Source organism: Schistocerca nitens, chromosome 4 (assembly GCF_023898315.1).
Source record: "Schistocerca nitens isolate TAMUIC-IGC-003100 chromosome 4, iqSchNite1.1, whole genome shotgun sequence".
Taxonomy (NCBI): Eukaryota; Metazoa; Arthropoda; class Insecta; order Orthoptera; family Acrididae; genus Schistocerca; species Schistocerca nitens.
Window position 1 is genome coordinate 917,422,465 of NC_064617.1, and position 20,213 is coordinate 917,442,677.

The 20,213-nt window shown below is 40.4% G+C and overlaps 1 protein-coding gene across 1 annotated transcript in view; it reads left to right on the forward strand.

The window, feature by feature from the left end:
* LOC126253521 (uncharacterized) overlaps positions 1 to 20,213 on the forward strand; it is a 234,646-nt gene that overhangs the window by 149,841 nt on the left and 64,592 nt on the right. The window contains exons 13-15 of the mRNA XM_049954898.1: positions 2,276 to 2,458; positions 5,961 to 6,103; positions 9,493 to 9,636. Of these exons, the coding sequence (XP_049810855.1) occupies positions 2,276 to 2,458; positions 5,961 to 6,103; positions 9,493 to 9,636 (470 nt within the window). The remainder of the gene's footprint in view (positions 1 to 2,275; positions 2,459 to 5,960; positions 6,104 to 9,492; positions 9,637 to 20,213) is intronic.

Sequence of the window (20,213 nt, forward strand, 5' to 3'; positions counted from 1 at the left end):
CACGGGTAAGACAGACTTGCCTGTCAGGGACAAGCCACAACAGACATTAAATGCCGACCCCGATCCCTCTGCAGTAGCGAAACCTGTTGTCATGAGATCTGGATATCACATCCACTTCAGTCAAAGATATTGTCAGCAGTAGAGGAAGGGTGGTGTTTGATATAGGGACTGTGCATTGTTGTTTCAAATGGGTTCAAGACATGAAGTGACATTATTGCTCATGTTTGTTTATTCTTTAGTTTTTGTAATAATTATTCCTTGTACTGATTCTAGCTATGTATTGCCAGACTGTTTTACCTCTTCGCCCACTATGCTGTTAAATGTTGAAATAAAGGAGATTTACTTTAAATCGCAACATAATCTTTCAGCTTGGAATCGCAACTGGCTGCAGACAGAACAGTAGTCTTTTATAAAGCTGCAACTACACTGATTTGTTGACATAAAGATGTACACAAAAGTGTGTTACATTATTGGTTGAGGCTGCCATGCGAAAGAGCTACACCTAGCCCAGTGCAACTTTCAGGGATCTTCTTTTACCGACTGTACTATTGTTGATTGTGATGATGGCTCCAGTAGAGTCAAAACTTCATTTTTTCTTGGCAAAACTGAACTTGTTCTCAATCTTTAAGAACAACAGTGTGTATGTACGGCAGGGGGGAGGGGGTGGGTGGGATTAGCATGCACTTGCATGCATGGATGTGTGTGTGTTTTTGAGTGTGTGTGTGTGTGTGTGTGCGCGCGCGCAGTATTTTCCCTATATCCTGTATTAGAAGTGTGATGTTTAATCTAAACATATACTCTTGCTTGTGGTAACAAAGTGAGACCTGGCTGCAAAAGGTCAGATACAATGTGCGTGTCAGAATTTATGTCCTTAAAGTAATTCATTCATCTACTCATACTACTTGCAATAGCATTGATTACTATATGCATTCATCATTGAAGAATATCTTCTTTTGAAAACTCCTCTCTTCAAAGGAAATTTACTCATTACAGTCTGTTAGAATGGTCTGTTTATGTGTGACATTTTGCCGTAATGTATATTCTGTGCTTTTGTGTAAATCATACCTTATTGTTCAAGTTTTGTTGCAGTCAATGTGACCTGAGAACAAAATCTTAGTCATAGCTTTCGGTACAATTTTTGGATTTGGAGGCAAAGCTTTTTAAGTGTATGTTGTTTCCTGCATGTATTGGTATGTTTTTAGATTTGGCTTTCTTGATTTCTCATAGTATTATCTTTCTACACCTGATATATACTTGTATGTGACCGAGACGGTGCAGATGAGTCGGACTTTCTTGATGCTGAAGTCGTACTTAAAGCTGGAACCGAAATACGTCGAGATATGTGGAACTTTTATTAATAAATATGAACAGGTTCTTCTGTGAAAAACTCAGTGTATTGTACTGTAAAATACAACTTCTTCTATTCAAAACTCGACAATATAGGGAGCAACACATCAGTAGACTTCTCAAGCTCTGACATAAAAGTTTAACATGATTGAATACACTATGTTTTCTTCTCTTTCATCCCTGGTCTCACTCAGTATTGTTATGTTGTGTTCCTTTATTCTGTACTTGCCATCCCGGAACAACGATTCATAGAGCATACACAAAAACCCATACAGTTACTGCATCTCATGGAGATTCTGCGATCGCAGCCCCACTTTGAAGACACACAGGAGCCCTCTGTGCACTCATTATATGGAAAAATAGATGACAAAACCTGCAGTTAATTTCATATGTTTAATTATTAAATTGTTATATTGCTTAAAGATCCCACCCATGATTGATGCACGAGGTCGGCATCAGGAGTGATATGAAACACCACCAATAATACCTTTGACCGCAGTGTCCAATGTAATGCTTGCAACTTCCTTTTGTAATGCTGTTGACGCAAGTCAGTTTTTTCTGAGACTTGCATAACTTCTTTTGTATGAACCGACAGTGCTTTGTATTTTATTTCTTGTTTAATTTATGTGTTGTACATACATGCTGCAGTTCTGGTAACCACAACAGTTTTTAATTTTATTTGTTGTAAATATGTCTCATACTTAAAGTATCTAGAGTTTCCTCACATCAAATATATAGTTATGTAAAAAAATTGTAGTTGTGAAATTATGTTTCAAATATTTGAAATGTATGTGCTATGTTAAGTAGAAGAGTTGCAGGTATCCAGGAAATCCTTATGTATGATATTATTTATCATAAATTATTATTATTATTTAGCTTTCATAATAGGAGTATCATAACTGACTGATATGTTGTTTATTTGCAATAGGGACAGGGAAATCAACAGTAATAAAAAACTTAGTAATGCAGATTTTATATGGAAGAAATGATTACAGACGAAACTGGCGCAAGGCAAATCACAGATGCCCCAGGATATTGCTTTGTGCCCCTTCCAATGCAGCTGTCGATGAGCTCGTTGATCGGCTTTTAATTATCAGACAAGCTATGCCAAGTATGTATGTAGTATTTTATTCAGTTTATATATTTTTCACATTTGTAAAAAATTTGGGATAGGCCTACTAGTGTTAAACTTAGTAATGATAATGTCACCAGCTTTGTACTTATGTAAAGTGTCCATAGTAAGCATGATCTGAGCTACACTTACAAGGAGAGGTCCCCAGGGGTGGGGTCTAGTTTTTGAAACCATCTATACAGTGATGTTAAAATACAAAACTTATGTGCAGATGGTTCTGGGTCCAAATCTCATCAGAAACTTGAAACTTTAAGGACTTAACAAAAGAATGGATACCTGACCATGGGATCAGACTCACAATCAGTGTGGTTTTGGTGAGCTCCATAGAAAGCCTGTAGCCTCTTGACAGAGGCAGATTTTTCCCTTTGATGAATTAAGCACATCCAGCTATTAATTAACAATGTTGTTCATATACATAGCTTCAGAGACCACCTAAACCACCATATTCTCTTCCTGGACAAAAGTATCTGATCTCCACAAAAACACCCTCAGTCCGGTGTCAGCTCATCTACAACCCATCTGAAACCTCTCACGAACATCCCCTTGGAGGGTCCCCTGCCCACAGCTTCATCTACATTTGTATTTCAGGATAAAAGACTTAACAGTTCCAGTTATTCTGTGATATCTGTTTTGTTTAGTGAGTGTTGCTGACCAAACTGTGTATGCCTTACACACACAGGTGGCAGTGAACAACACTCCCTATGACAGAAATGTAATGTTTTTGCTGCAGAATGGGTAGCCATTATGCAAGCTGTTAGAAACATGTGCACCTGTTCTCATGAGTCTTTATTTTCTAATTTGCACTGACACCCTGAGGCATGTACAAATGAAGTGATAACTACTGGTACCACTGACACCCAATGACAATGATCATTCAGAGTTTCAAAACACCAGAAGGCCGAACATATTTCTCTGCACCTCCACCAAATTCTCAGAACAACAGCACATTCTTTGTCCTCTCCCTCCAATAGCCCTATATTCAGTTGCCTTTATTCCACTCACTTGCTTTCACCATTTTCTCTCCTTCCATTTGTAATCCCATTGTTCACCTATTTTTACATTAGCCTCTTGTTTCTACCACAACTCTCTCTCTCTCTCTCTCTCTCTCTCTCTCTCTCTCTCTGTGTGTGTGTGTGTGTGTGTGTGTGTGTGTGTGTGTGTGTGTGTGTGTGTGTGTGTGTGTGTGTTTGTTGTGATTAATCCTCATTTTCCCCATTGCTTATCAATACTTTCTTCTTCCTTACTTCTTTGCCCTGCACATCTGCTCACGTCCCTGTTGCCATAATCCATTCCCCTCTGCCCATACCTAAGTGCCCACGCAACCACGTACAAACAGTGTGATACACTCACTTTGTGTGCATACGTGCATGCACATCCATGCCTGCCCATATGTGTGCTTACACTAGAGCAGTAGTTTACTAGAAATCTACTACAATTTGCCGAGTTTTTACTGTGTGCCCCCAACTTATCCACTGCTGGTTTTTAGCTACATTTCCTTATTTTTCTTTTCTTTTACTATCTGTAAATAATGTGATCTGTCAGTGTGGAGTCTTTACTGTCTGCCTACATTTTTTTTTAAATTTTTTCCTCCTCCTTTCTCATTGTTTTCTATAATTATCTTTGTGAAGCATAGAGATAACCAGGTTTAATTATGATTATTAAAACACTTTTGTGTTAAAGCTGCAATTGTAAATAATTGAGTCTGCTGCTCCTTCTTTTCATATACTTTTACTGGATATTTATGAATACAGTGTTCTTGAACTGTTTCATGGAACATTTAAATTGGTGTGCTATTGTAGTTATACTGCACTTTGTTTTCATGTAAATGGGTGATTTTTCATTGTGAGTAATATGTACTACATTTTAGAATGAAATTGAAAAACTTAAATTTTTCTTGCAGCATCTTTTAAGTATTCCATTATTTTTATGTCATTGTAACATCATAAGTTGTAAGCAGTATACTTCCTGCAGATGCAAGCATATCTATAAGGAATGTTCAAATGAAAAAGTACAAAATGTCACAAAAACCAGGCCTGTTGAAAATTGCATATACTGCTTTGGAATAACAAGTCAAGACAGCATGCAGTGGTAGCATACATCATCACCACCCCCTAAAAAATTCAATGTTGTGCCCTTAGCAGGCAAGTTGCTGCTCACCATATTTTTTGATGTCTGATGTCCGATAATCGTCGAATTCCTTGAGTACAGAAAAACTGTTAACAGTGATGTGTACTGTGAGACACTCCATAGTAAATCCATCAAGAGCAAATGCCCTGGGCTGCTCATGGAGGGAGTGATGTGTGTCCACATGTCTACAAGATCAGACAAAATATAATGGCCAAGCGTAAGTGGGAGCGGCTTGAGGTTCTACCCTGTAGTCCAGACTTCAGTGTGTTTGGTCTGCTTAAAAAACATCCCAAAGGGAAGCACTTCAACTTGGACAACAATGTGAAGGACCCTGGGAAGACTGGCTTCTGTAACAGCCACAGGAATTCCGGGAGCAAGGAATTCTTCATCTCATGGAACAGTGGGATAGTTTTGCTCAGGACACTGTTGATTACTTTTGAATAAAGACTTCAGTTATACCCACAGTGTTGTTTCATACCCTTTCATTTGAACACCCCGCATATATCTAATTTTTTTCTACCATTGCTTGAAACAACTGAACAGTTATTTTTAAGGGGTTTTTTTTTTCTTTTCATTTCTCCTCCCCACTCCCACCCTCCCCGGGCAGTTGTATATTACATTTCAAGAGTCTGTTTGGAAAATAATGAAGTTAATTTGAGTTCTTGATGGCCTTTGAAAACTTTGCCATCAACTTATCTATTCTTTTTGTGATCAATAGTGTCCCTTATATGATTTAAAGGGCTCCAAGGTGTAAACTTTGTTCTTCCAGAAATGGTAGCAGTGATTTGTTACCAGTTCATCGTACATTATTTTGATCAGTTACTATGCATTCCATATTTTCTGAATCTTTAATTCATGCCCAAAATTTACCTCCAGCATGATTTGTCTGGATTGAGTTATGCTCTATATTTCTCTGATTTTTGTTTGAGATGAAATACAGAATTTAGAACAGATCAGCATAAATTTCCATTCAATATTGTTGATAATGAAATTCCTCTATAATTATTCACACAGTTCTGTTTCCTTTCTGTTTTTGTCTTAATAACTTGATTTATCAACTCTGGAATTTGAGATGTCATTAAATAGCTTGCTTAATTCCAAAGACTTCTTATAAACAACTTACTAGGGCAATCACTGAAATTGAGAAGGATATTTAATGACTGTTTATTAGTAAAACATTAGCTATAGTGTCACAATTACTTGTTTTGTCATTTCTTGCAATTTATTTCATTTTGTTGTAATATTGATTTTCCTGTTGAATTCCTCTCCATGTGATGGACAGTTATGGTTTTATTAAGGTTATTTTCTTCAGTGAAGTTCTTACTACTACTACTACTACTACTACTACTTTCAGAGGAAGAAAGATTCAAAATGGTCCGTGTTGGCAAAACACTGCGGCCTTCAGTCCATGCCATTTCACTTGATGAACTGGCAAAGAAAGACGTCAGGAACGCAGTTGAAAACTTGAGTGGGGATCCAGAAAGCCTGGATCTTGAGGTTTGTATAAGTTTTCGTTGCTGTTGAAAGTTCTCTCTCTCTCTCTCTCTCTCTCTCTCTCTCATTTTTAAGGACACCATGAACGAAATTCTTCCCAGCAAACTAACAGCAGGCACTAGCTGCGAACGTTAGCTTCTATAACTTTCCACAGTCTCCCACCTTTTACCGGTGAGCAGGGTATTGTCATGACAACAGTGCAAGTTAGTAGCGGGCACACAAGGATTATTGGAGCAGACTTGGTTGAGTGAACATTTAATTAAAGAACTACATGCCGGAAATACACAAAGTTGAATTATGAAGTGATTAGTAGCATGTCAAGGGAAATATTTCATTGGAATAGGGATGTTGCATCATTCGTGGCTTGTTTTGGAGAGCATGTTTTCCATTGTTTGAAGATAAATATATCAAGTGAAAGCACATCATCTTTTATTTCAGAAAAACATGGCCAACTCTTATGGTTAAGTTTTCTTGTAAATAATTACAGCTACACAAAGTACAGTGAGGCTACATGTTAGTTTTTCTGTGTGTTTTTGGCTGAAGTAAGCATCTCATCCCATAATCTAGCAATGAAAAATCCAGGACAGAATGTAACTCAGCATCTCCACTGTGGTGAGTATCATCATATAATTAGAGTTCTCAGAATTACGGGATGAGAGTTTACACATTGTACTGGCTGACTACATTGCCCTTGCTCAGTGGAGTATGACTACAGTGAGGGATTGTGTCACGTGAAGTGGATAAGAGCAGAAAGCAGGGGTTGGAGGGAAGCCTGACTGATGGTTGGGGAGGAAGGGGCAGCCAAAGTACGGGATAGGTTTGTGGTATAGGTGAGCTCACCCAGCTGTAGTTGAGGTGAGTTAACTGTGACACGCAGTGAAGTGTAGAAGTCAGTTAAAAGTGTGTGTGGGGAGGGAGGAGAATGGAGACTGTAGTGAGGAAAGTGACTTCAGATTAATGGGGTAAAATAAAAGAAAGGGGAAAAGTAGTGGGAGTGGAGGTGGTTATGGGACAGGGGTTTGCCGAAATGAAAGCCAGAAGGATTATACATTATTTCAGATGTTGGAAAAGATACAGATCATGTGTATTTATTTTTTTGTGTAATTTTTACTGCCTGCAAAACAGTTTTTGCTATGCGAGAAGAAGGAAAGAGATTCCCATAATTTATTTAATTCTGTTTATTACAATCTGAATTGCTGAGGATAGGTTTGTGGTGTTCTTCTTCCTATCTTTTTTCATGTTATTTTGGATAGTAACAAATGGGTGCAAAAAATAAACCTTATACATTGGTCATAATTGAATGTTGGGCTCCACAAGGTTCCCTTTCTGTGCAGCGACCGTGTAATATAAAATTATAAAAAATGTAGCAACCAGTCACAGAAACACAATGTATTTATCTTGTTGCAAATTGATTTCGACTCATATCAGTCATCATCGGTGCATTTTTCTAACCAATACATGTCATTAGTAAAAGTACTGTCCTTGGCAGATTTCTATCATGAAGTTTCCGCGACTGGTTAGTCATAATTGTTCTACTGTGTGTCTATGCTTTAGGAAGGTGAGTGTTCAGACATTCTCCAATTTTGTTAAGTAGAAGTCATCCCAGTATACTGTTATTCAGATATTTGCCGTAGAAATCAAATGAAAAATTGTGAACAGAGCATATTGAACAAAATCATTTATGTCTTCAGTTAGACAGTTAGAAAATTAGCTACTTTTTAGAGAGAGAGAGAGAGAGAGAGAGAGAGAGAGAGAGAGTAAGAGTGAGAGTGAGAGAGTGAGTGAGTGTTTCCTGTGGAACTAATACTTTGTTTTCCATATTGTAATTCGGAAACTGAAAAGACAGCCTGTTGTCTGGGGCTCTCTATGCCATTTGCCAATTGTGGCTTTCTCAGTTGTATGAGTTGCATGTTACATTTAGATTACGTGTATTATTCCAAAAGTCAGTCAGATCTCCTCTTATTCGCCCACAACCTAGTGTCAGTCCACAAGAGACAGTGATTGTTGCACCCTGTCTGCAACAGTTTCAACCCAGGTCCTAGAGCGATCCTCACACTCTTCCCAAAAACCATCATCTTTAGGCATTCCAAGAATTCTTCACTTCTTGCATTGCGTAACAGTCCTTCCTGGAAAACAACACCAAAACTACTAACGCTACTCAAACTGAGTCCTGAGCTATCCGTGACCTGAAATCTGATCTGTCATAATCCTCCCTGTGGACAATGGCTCCACGGCTGTGGTACTGGACTGGGGGAAGTATGTGGCAGATGGACCTCATCAGCTCTCACCCATCTTGATAACTCCATTCCATCTCTTCTGGCTGAACTACAGACAATACTAAAAAAAAAAACTAGGCCCTTCAGAAGAACTCACAACTACCTCCATAAAATTCCTTACCCCTCCTGACCAACAGTCCGCTACTTCTGACTACTTCCCAAAATACACAGAAACAATTATCCCATCTGCCTCATTGTACAAGGCTTCAAAGTCCCATCTGAAGCATCTCAGCCCAAGTAGACTTACTCATCTAACCAATCATGTGTACCATTCTATCCTACATAGTGAATACCATCTACTTCCCCTGGAACATCTCAAATCCATTCCTATCCCTCTCCCATCTGGAGTCTTCCTCCCTACTATTGATTCTGTGCCACTCTGTACCAGCATCCCTCATACTCATGCCTCATGTTCCTATCACATTACCTCTCCCAAAATTGACCTGTTAGTCTTCCTGAAATCTTGTTTATTATAACATTATCATCTTCATTGGAGCTTACATTCAAACAGCAGTCGCAGTAAAGTCAACCAATAAACAGAAATGCCTCCACTTCAGCAGACATTACTCCTTTCACATCAAGCAGTCCCTTCCTACTATGTAGGCATCCATGGCAAATACAGGCTGTCCCAGGAGGAGTGGTCAATATTCCGGGATATGACAGGGACAATCATTCAAAGCAAACCAGTCTGGGAAATATCTTCACTCTCATTCATCTTTGCTACTGTGAAATATATCTCTTCTACTGAACGAGTGCTTATAGCTCGTAAAACGGAAAGCAAGGTACTTGAAGTAGAAGAGATTTGTTTCAGAGTATTGAAGGTGTAGTAGTGCTCACAGCCCTGTCCACCCCTTACTTAAAAATCTGTTTGTCATTCTTGTACTTAGACTAATGTCAAAATAAATGACTTTCTAGAGTTACACAATAGTGACTTTGGATGTGCTATTAGAATAGTCATTAATAAATATCTGGAAAGATATAATAAGCTGTACAGCCATTGTTGTTTCTATGTTAGTTTTAAGTTTGCTACTGTTTAACATCAGCAGAATGCATTAACCTTTATCGGTACTAAAATCATTTTTGTGTAATATAGTCACAGTTATTGTTTGTCACCAGTTTCGGTGTTTGGACGCAAAGGAGAAATCGTACCAAATGGCTTATGAATCACCAGGTATCACAGAAGTTAGTAGACAAGCCCTTACTGCTAAAATTGCTGCAGTACAAGCAAAGAGAAAACTTCTGGAACAGAAACGTTATGAGGTTTGTTATTGTCTTTTTGTATTCTTCTCATTTCTTTTTGTGCCTTGCAGCTTGTAATTATTTTTTCATGCAGCTTTTTCATATATATATATATAAACATAGATGATGTGACTTACCAAATGAAAGTGCTGGCAGGTCGACAGACACACAAACAAACACAAACATACACACAAAATTCAAGCTTTCGCAACAAACTGTTGCCTCATCAGGAAAGAGGGAAGGAGAGGGAAAGACGAAAGGATGTGGGTTTTGAGGGAGAGGGTAAGGAGTCATTCCAATCCCGGGAGCGGAAAGACTTACCTTAGGGGGAAAAAAGGACGGGTATACACTCGCACACACACACATATCCATCCACACATATACAGACACAAGCAGACATATTTAAAGACAAAGAGTTTGGGCAGAGATGTCAGTCGAGGCAGAAGTGCAGAGGCAAAGATGTTGCCCTGAAGCATTACACCAACAACCTGACAACAGCTTTCGCATCCTGCAACTACCCTCCCGACCTGGTAGAGAAACAAATAACCAGAGCCACTTCCTCATCCTCTCAAACCCAGAACCTCCCACAGAAGAACCACAAAAGTGCCCCACTTGTGACAGGATACTTTCCGGGACTGGATCAGATTCTGAATGTGGCTCTCCAGCAGGGATACGACTTCCTCAAATCCTGCCCTGAAATGAGATCCATCCTTCATGAAATCCTCCCCACTCCACCAAGAGTGTCTTTCCGCCGTCCACCTAACCTTCGTAACCTCTTAGTTCATCCCTATGAAATCCCCAAACCACCTTCCCTACCCTCTGGCTCCTACCCTTGTAACCGCCCCCGGTGTAAAACCTGGCCCATGCACCCTCCCACCACCACCTACTCCAGTCCTGTAACCCGGAAGGTGTACACGATCAAAGGCAGAGCCACGTGTGAAAGCACCCACGTGATCTACCAACTGACCTGCCTACACTGTGACGCATTCTATGTGGGAATGACCAGCAACAAACTGTCCATTCGCATGAATGGACACAGGCAGACAGTATTTGTTGGTAATGAGGATCACCCTGTGGCTAAACATGCCTTGGTGCACGGCCAGCACATCTTGGCACAGTGTTACACCGTTCGGGTTATCTGGATACTTCCCACTAACACCAACCTATCCGAACTCTGGAGATGGGAACTTGCTCTTCAATATATCCTCTCTTCCCGTTATCCACCAGGCCTCAATCTCCGCTAATTTCAAGTTGCCGCCACTCACACCTCACCTGTCATTCAACAACATCTTTGCCTCTGCACTTCTGCCTCGACTGACATCTCTGCCCAAACTCTTTGTCTTTAAATATGTCTGCTTGTGTCTGTATATGTGTGGATGGATATGTGTGTGTGTGCGAGTGTATACCCGTCCTTTTTTCCCCCTAAGGTAAGTCTTTCCGCTCCCGGGATTGGAATGACTCCTTACCCTCTCCCTTAAAACCCACATCCTTTCGTCTTTCCCTCTCCTTCCCTCTTTCCTGATGAGGCAACAGTTTGTTGCGAAAGCTTGAATTTTGTGTGTATGTTTGTGTTTGTTTGTGTGTCTGTCGACCTGCCAGCACTTTCATTTGGTAAGTCACATCATCTATGTTTTTAGATATATTTTTCCTACGTGGAATGTTTCCCTTTATTATAACCATATCATTAATTTGAACCCAACAATTACGTTTGTTATTGTCGCTGTTGCATTTCGAAATCTTTCCTGTCGTCTTATTTTCTCTTTATTTTCTCTTTCTGTTTTTACCAGTAGTCTCACTTTGTATTCACCTTCCCCTTTTTACCGTAATACAATTTTATCCCGCCTATTTTTACTCAATAATACGTAACCCACTTCCAAACCATAACAAAAAAAATTTTTATTTTCCGCTTTCAACACTACCGCTGCTATAAAATTCACCGTTTCTAGTTCAATATCAGCTGCTTTCACGTATTAAACAACCATTTCGACTTGTTCTAATAACTTTCACTTTATTTCCACTTCCGTTTTTCGCACATCACTGATCATTTTTAGCCGCTCCCCACAGGTTTTAACGTCATTATTACAATTGTTAGCCCCATTTTCGTAATCTTTCACCACAACACCACTCCTTTAATACATTTACACGTTTTTTTCGAAATTTTCCCGTATTTCTCCGCCCTTTAACGTGTTTTAGCGGCAACACAACCACCTAACCTTCATGCACATCGCTGTCTACCAACCCAAGTTCACCACAGGATCAACTTAACCAACACTTTTTCGCCTTTTTTCATACCAGATCTCCAGTTACTTTCTAGTTCACCCTTATCTCTCCCCATATATTTTTATCTTTCATTTTCATTTCAACCTCATGTTACAGTTTCCACCTTCTAATACCATGTCACCCTCACAACACCCCCACAACGACCCCATTAAGTTTTATTTACATTCCCTCCGCAAACATGCCTTCACCCTAGCCAGATTACACTCGCATATTTTATTTTCTCAGGCTTGTCTGACATTTGGCATAACCCCCAAAGGCCTCACACTTAAAGTTCCCATCTCTGGCTGCAACCCTTATTTCCATCAGTCCCTATACCAGTTCCAAACTGAACAATCCATTGCCCTCACCCACCTAATCCTTCACCTACACATCAACTCAGCCAATGAACACACCTGTCAACTCCTATCCTTAATAAAAGTCCTCAATCTTTCCTCTCCCACATCCACACCGGCTATTCAGAGCATCCTCCTACAGGCCAACCGCAAATTAGAACAGCATGCCACCCTTCACCTCAAAAAACTATCCAATCTCCTGGTTTCCCACCTCCGGAAAGGCAACTCACTCACCCTTCACAACCTTTCCAGCAAACCTCAACCACCTCTCATTGCACACAAACCCAGTCTCTCCCATCTACTCAGTCTCCCACTTCCAGCTCCACTCCCTCCAAAACCTCAAAATTCCAATCAACACAATCTGGCACCACAACACCCTAATTCAGTAGTTAACCTTTCCTCCAAACCTCTCTTCCAATCCGAAACCTCTGTCCTATCCAAAGGCCTCACCTTCAGCCCCACTCCCAGATTCAACCAAACAGCCCTCGTCAAAGATTTACTGTCCTACACTTGTACTCTCTGCTGGAAGTATCACTTTGCCACGAAGAAAAATGATCCTAATCCTACCCCTAATGATCCAACTCCCCAAGACACTATCCAAATTGAACCCTGCCTGGAACAGTTCCGTCCTCCGTCACAGCGGGACCCACCTCCTCTTCCTCAAAATCACCCTCTCCAAACCTTCCAGGAATTTCTGACTTCCAGCCTTGCCTCTCAATCTTTCTTAAAAAACCTTAATCCTACTCCCAACATCACCACTGCTGAAGCCCAGGCTATCCGTGATCTAACGGCTGACCGATCCATCGTCATTCTTCCGGCGGACAAGGGTTCCACGACCGTGGTACTTGATCGTCGGGAGTATGTGGCTGAGGGACTGCGTCAGCTTTCAGACAACACCACATACAAAGTTTGCCAAGGTAACCCCATTCCCGATGTCCAGGCGGGGCTTCAAGGAATCCTCAGAACCTTAGGCCCCCTGCAAAACCTTTCACCTGATTCCATCGACCTCCTGACCCCACCGACACCCCGCACCCCTACCTTCTACCTTCTTCCTAAAATCCACAAACCCAATCATCCCGGCCGCCCCATTGTAGCTGGTTACCAAGCCCCCACAGAACGTATCTCTGCCTACGTAGATCAACACCTTCAACCCATTACATGCAGTCTCCCATCCTTCATCAAAGACACCAACCACTTTCTCGAACGCCTGGAATCCTTACCCAATCTGTTACCCCCAGAAACCATCCTTGTAACCATTGATGCCACTTCCTTATACACAAATATTCCGCACGTCCAGGGCCTCGCTGCGATAGAGCATTTCCTTTCACGTCGATCACCTGCCACCCTACCTAAAACCTCTTTCCTCATCACCTTAAGCCAGCTTCATCCTGACCCACAACTTCTTCACTTTTGAAGGCCAGACATACCAACAACTAAAGGGAACAGCCATGGGTACCAGGATGGCCCCCTCGTACGCCAACCTATTCATGGGTCGCTTAGAGGAAGCCTTCTTGGTTACCCAGGCCTGCCAACCCAAAGTTTGGTACAGATTTATTGATGACATCTTCATGATCTGGACTCACAGTGAAGAAGAACTCCAGAATTTCCTCTCCAACCTCAACTCCTTTGGTTCCATCAGATTCACCTGGACCTCATCCAAATCCCATGCCACTTTCCTTGATGTTGACCTCCACCTGCCCAATGGCCAGCTTCACACGTCCGTCCACATCAAACCCACCAACAAGCAACAGTACCTCCATTACGACAGCTGCCACCCATTCCACATTAAACGGTCCCTTCCCTACAGCCTAGGTCTTCGTGGCAAACGAATCTGCTCCAGTCCGGAATCCCTGAACCATTACACCCACAACCTGACAACAGCTTTCGCATCTCGCAACTACCCTCCCGACCTGGTACAGAAGCAAATAACCAGAGCCACCTCCTCATCCCCTCGAACCCAGAATCCCCCACAGAAGAACCACAAAAGTGCCCCACTTGTGACAGGATACTTTCCGGGACTGGACCAGACTCTGAATGTGGGGATACGACTTCCTCAAATCCTGCCCTGAAATGAGATCCATCCTTCATGAAATCCTCCCCACTCCACCAAGAGTGTGTTTCCGCCGTCCACCTAACCTTCGTAACCTGTTAGTTCATCCCTATGAAATCCCCAAACCACCTTCCCTACCCTCTGGCTCCTATCCTTGTAACCGCCCCCGGTGTAAAACCTGGCCCATGCACCCTCCCACCACCACCTACTCCAGTCCTGTAACCCGGAAGGTGTACACGATCAAAGGCAGAGCCACATGTGAAAGCACCCACGTGATTTACCAACTGACCTGCCTACACTGTGATGCATTCTATGTGGGAATGACCAGCAACAAACTGTCCATTCGCATGAATGGACACAGGCAGACAGTGTATGTTGGTAATGAGGATCACCCTGTGGCTAAACATGCCTTGGTGCACGGCCAGCACATCTTGGCACAGTGTTACACCGTTCGGGTTATCTGGATACTTCCCACCAACACCAACCTATCCGAACTCTGGAGATGGGAACTTGCTCTTCAATATATCCTCTCTTCCCGTTACCCACCAGGACTCAATCTCCGCTAATTTCAAGTTGCCGCCACTCAAACCTCACCTGTCATTCAACATCATCTTTGCCTCTTCACTTCTGCCTCGACTGACATCTCTGCCCAAACTCTTTGTCTTCAAATATGTCTGCTTGTGAGATGTCTGCTTGTGTCTGTATATGTGTGGATGGATATGTGTGTGTGTGCGAGTGTATACCCGTCCTTTTTCCCCCTAAGGTAAGTCTTTCTGCTCCCGGGATTGGAATGACTCCTTACCCTCTCCCTAAAACCCACATCCTTTCGTCTTTCCCTCTCCTTCCCTCTTTCCTGATGAGGCAACAGTTTGTTGCGAAAGCTTGAATTTTGTGTGTGTGTTTGTGTTTGTTTGTGTGTCTATCGACCTGCCAGCGCTTTCGTTCGGTAAGTCACATCATCTTTAATAGAGGGAAACATTCCATGTCGGAAAAATATATCTTAAAACAAAGATGATGTGACTTACCAAACGAAAGCGCTGGCAGGTCGATAGACACACAAACAAACACATACATACACACAAAATTCAAGCTTTCGCAACAAACTGTTGCCTCATCAGGAAAGAGGGGAAGGAGAGGGAAAGACGGAAGGATGTGGGTTTTAAGGGAGAGGGTAAGGAGTCATTCCAATCCCGGGAGCGGAAAGACTTACCTTAGGGGGAAAAAAGGACGGGTATACACTCGCACACACACACATATCCATCCACACATATACAGACACAAGCAGACATATTTAAAAGACAAAGAATTCTTAATATAATTCTTAATATAATATAATATAATATAATTCTTTGTCTTTAAATATGTCTGCTTGTGTCTGTATATGTGTGGATGGATATGTGTGTGTGTGCGCGAGTGTATACCTGTCCTTTTTTCCCCCTAAGGTAAGTCTTTCCGCTCCCGGGATTGGAATGACTCCTTACCCTCTCCCTTAAAACCCACATCCTTGCGTCTTTCCCTCTCCTTCCCCTCTTTCCTGATGAGGCAACAGTTTGTTGCGAAAGCTTGAATTTTGTGTGTGTGTTTGTGTTTGTTTGTGTGTCTATCGACCTGCCAGCGCTTTCGTTCGGTAAGTCACATCATCTTTTTATATATATATATATATATATATATATATATATATATATATATATATATATATATATATATATATAAAAACAAAGATGATATTACTTACCAAATGAAAGTGCTGGCAGGTCGACAGACACACAAACATACACACAAAATTCAACCTCTCGCAACAAACTGTTGCCTCATCAGGAAAGAGGGAAGGAGAGGGAAAGACGAAAGGATGTGGGTTTTGAGGGAGAGGGTAAGGAGTCATTCCAATCCCGGAAGCGGAAAGACGTGGTCACTTACCTAATAGCATCAAAAGTCTGACAGATAGCCATATAGCATTTAAAAGGAAATTAAAAGAATTTCTTAATGGCAACTCCTTCTACTCATTAGATGAATTTTTGGATATAGTAAGTGGGTAATTTCCCAACCCCCACAAAAAAAAAATTAAAAATATTAAGTGTCATGTAATATTTTGTCTAATGTAATATCTTGTATAGACACCTTTTATTAACCTGACACATTCCACATCATTACGAAGTGTCGTATTCATGATCTACGGGACAAGTACTAATCTAATCTAATCTAATCTTTATGAAAATGAAGAACAGAAAATCTGTAATTGTGTCATTCTACATGCCAATCAATTTCTTGAACTTCCTAGCATTGCATAGAGAATCCCATGTTGCCTTTTACTCATTTTTAAGCTGATATTATTGACTTTTAATAGACTATCCCCTCTGCTTACAGATATGCAATTTGCATTAAGATAAAAATATTCATAGTCATAAAATAATTTTGTTGGCTTTCGTTATCCTCAGTGGCTAATTACACTGTGTGTGTGTGGGGTGGGGGGGGTGGGGTGCTACTAAGAAATTTGAAAAGGACAGGTTGCTATTCACCATGTAGAGAAGACATTGAGTCACAGACTGGCACAACAAAAAGCAGATATTTTTATATTTTAGCTTTCAGTCAAAAGGCCTTCTTCTGAAGCAGAAAACATCCACATTCACACAAGCACAACTTGCTCAGGCTGAGGTTCTAGGAGGGCCTAAGGATTTTATATCATTTTTACATATTGAATAAATAAAGACACCAGTGTTTTGGAAATTAATAATAATAATAATAACCATTAGTTAATGAAAACCACAAGAATTTAACTACCAGTTCTTCTTATTTATTCTTCATGATTTTTTTTCCCATGTGTGTTTTTCTCAGAGACCCAAGTGAGATGATTAAGGCATTAAGATTCACATTCAGAAGGAGTAGGATGAAGTACACATGCAGGTTGAAGTTTTGCACAATTTTCGTAAAAATGATTAAGGCAAATGCTGAGATGATACCATAACTGATTTCCCTTCCTCTTTCTTGTCTAATTCGCTCTGTCTTTTTTCTAATGACCTCACTGTCAATGTCTAATTCGCTCTGTCTTTTTTCTAATGACCTCACTGTCAATGTCTAATTCGCTCTGTCTTTTTTCTAATGACCTCACTGTCAATGGTTTCTTAACTTTAATATTTCTATCTTCTCAGAGGTCAATAACAAATGTCTTTAGTTGTCATTTTGTAAAAGCTGTTTTATGTGATACTGGAAAGTCATAGTTGGAACACAAATTATGGAAGTAGCTGGAAGTAACCATCTGATGTATGACTGATGTGTTGAACAGTCAAGAAACCCATAATCAAAGAGTATTCCACGGCATTGGCCTCTTACCTAGTTTGCATTTATCGTGAATCTCTCACACAGCACAAAGTCCCAAGTGACTGGAAAAATCGCAGTTGACTCCATTATATAAGAGGGGTGAAAGAACGGACCTGCAAAATTACAGACCAGTATTCCTAACTTCTGTTTGGTGCTGAATCTCAGTTTGAATATAATAAACTTTCTTGAGACTGAGAAGTTTTTGTATACAATCAGCATGGTTTTAGAAAGTGTTGTTCGTTCATAACTCCACTTGCTGTTTTCTCACATGATATACTGCAAACTATGATTGGAAGGCAACAACCAGATTCCATATTTTTAGATTTCTGGAAACCTTTTGACAAGGTGCCCCTTTGCAGGCTAGTAATGAAGGTACAGGCATATGGAATGAGTTCGCAGATACGTGAGTGACTTCAAGACTTCTTAAATAATAGAACCCAGCTTGTTGTTCTCAATGGTGAGTGTTCATCAGGGAGAAGTGTATCGTCAGGAGTGCCCCAGAGAAGTTTGATAGGATGACTGTTGTTCTCTATATACATAAAGAATTTGGTGAATAGTGTGAGCAGCAGTCTGCAGTTGTTTCCTGATGATGCCATGGTGTAAAATAAGTTCTCGAAGTTGAGTGACTGTAGGAAGATACAAGATGATGTAGACAAAATTTCCAGTTGGTGTGATGAGTGGCAGCTAGTCCTAAGTGGTGAAAAATGTAAGTTAATGCAGATGAGTAGGAAGATCAGACATGCAATGTTTGGATACAGTAATACTAGTGTCCTGCTTGATACAGTCAAGTCATTTAAATATCTGGGCATCACATTGCAAAGCGACATGAGATGGAACCAGCATGTGAGTGCTGTTGTGGGAAGGCAAATGGTCGACTTAGTTTATTGGGAGAATTTTAGGAAAGAGTGGCTCACCTGTAAAGGAGGCCACATATAGGACACTGTTGCAACCTATACGTGAGTACTACTTGAGTGTTTGGGATCCACGCCAGGTTGGATTGAAGGAAGACAGCGAAGCAATTCAGAGACGGGCTGCTAGTGTTGTTACTGGTAGGTTCAAATAACACAAGTGTTACAGAGATGCTCCAGGAACTCAAATGGGAGTCTCTGGAGGGAAGGCGACATTCTTTTCGAGGCACTCTATTGAGAAAATTTAGAGAACTGGCATTTGAAGCTGACTGTGAAACAATTCTACTGCTGCCAATGTACATTGCCCATAAGGACCATAAAGATAAGATATTAGAAATTAGGCCTCATATGGAGACATGTAGACAGTAATGTTTCCCTTGCTCTATTTGCGAGTGGAACAGGAAAGGAAATGACTAGTAGTGGCGCAGGGTACCCACTGCCTTGCACCATATGGTGACTTGCGTACTATCAATGTAGATGTAGATAAACGAAACTGAAAATGTTGATGAGCTTTTGGGTAATGTCCTTCCTTAAAAATAACAGTGAACAGGGTCAACATCTCAATTGTATGGTCAGTAATTACCTTCACTCTTTTCATTATTTATTTTTAGAAATTGAGTAACATGGAGGTATCTACAGTTACTGCTTTCATTTCTTTTTTTCAATCATACTTTATGGAACAATACAATTCTAACCAAGAAATATTATCTTAGTTTCTGTGGTTCAACCCTGTTGTGAGGTTTGGCTTTGGTGCTGGTAGTAGCCGTTTGAGGGTTATTTGACAGTCGTGTTTGTTGTTTCGACAATCTGCACGCAACAGATGAGGACAGGAACACTCAAATATACACATAGGAAACTGTTCACAATTACATGCTCATTTAAATTATAAGATAAAAAGACAATCTTTCTTACTGTTTGCTAAACTTTTACTATCTCATATTTTTCAGAATTAAATTTGTGTATGAAGCAGAAGCAAACATGTTCACAAGCATACTAAAGGATTATCTACCCTGTTCTAAAAAGTATCAATTATCTCATAGCTTACTCCAATGGAACAATCTTTTTCCATAAACTTGTACACTTTTATCCAAATTAGCAGGATCAACATAATAACATACAATGCAAACTTCAGCTCTCTCCTTTCTAAATAAATAAATAAAAATCCACCTCCTTGGATTCAGATGCTTTGTTTGCTGTCTGTTGAGATGCAGTTTCCCAGGTCTGCAAGCATTCTTTCCAACATTTTATTAGGAAAAGGAATGGGAATGTAGAACTATCACATTCCAGAAATGGTAAACTATCTCTAAAGTTCGTGGCCTGAAAGCCTCTTGTGAGTGGTTATTGTTGCCTGATGATAGATATAGTAAATGATGATAGAAAATTTAAATATTGTAAACAATACTGCAGATATTTGAAGTGCTTCCAGTGGGCATTTATTTTAATAAATGTACTTGAATTCTTGTGATCAGCTTTCAGTTTAACCTAGCACACCATATCATAGGCTGGCCAAAAATGCAGTGCCCTGCCAAACAGCTATCTCTGATTCATATCATTGTAATCAACCAAACCTAAATTCACATTTAAATGATAAAAGAAACTGTGGGTAAGGAATTTAAAAAATATATTGAGTATCTACATTCGAAGTGATACAAGCCAAGTGGGTGTGCTCAACATTGTTGTGTTTGTATTGTCCCACATTTCGTTCTCTCAGTA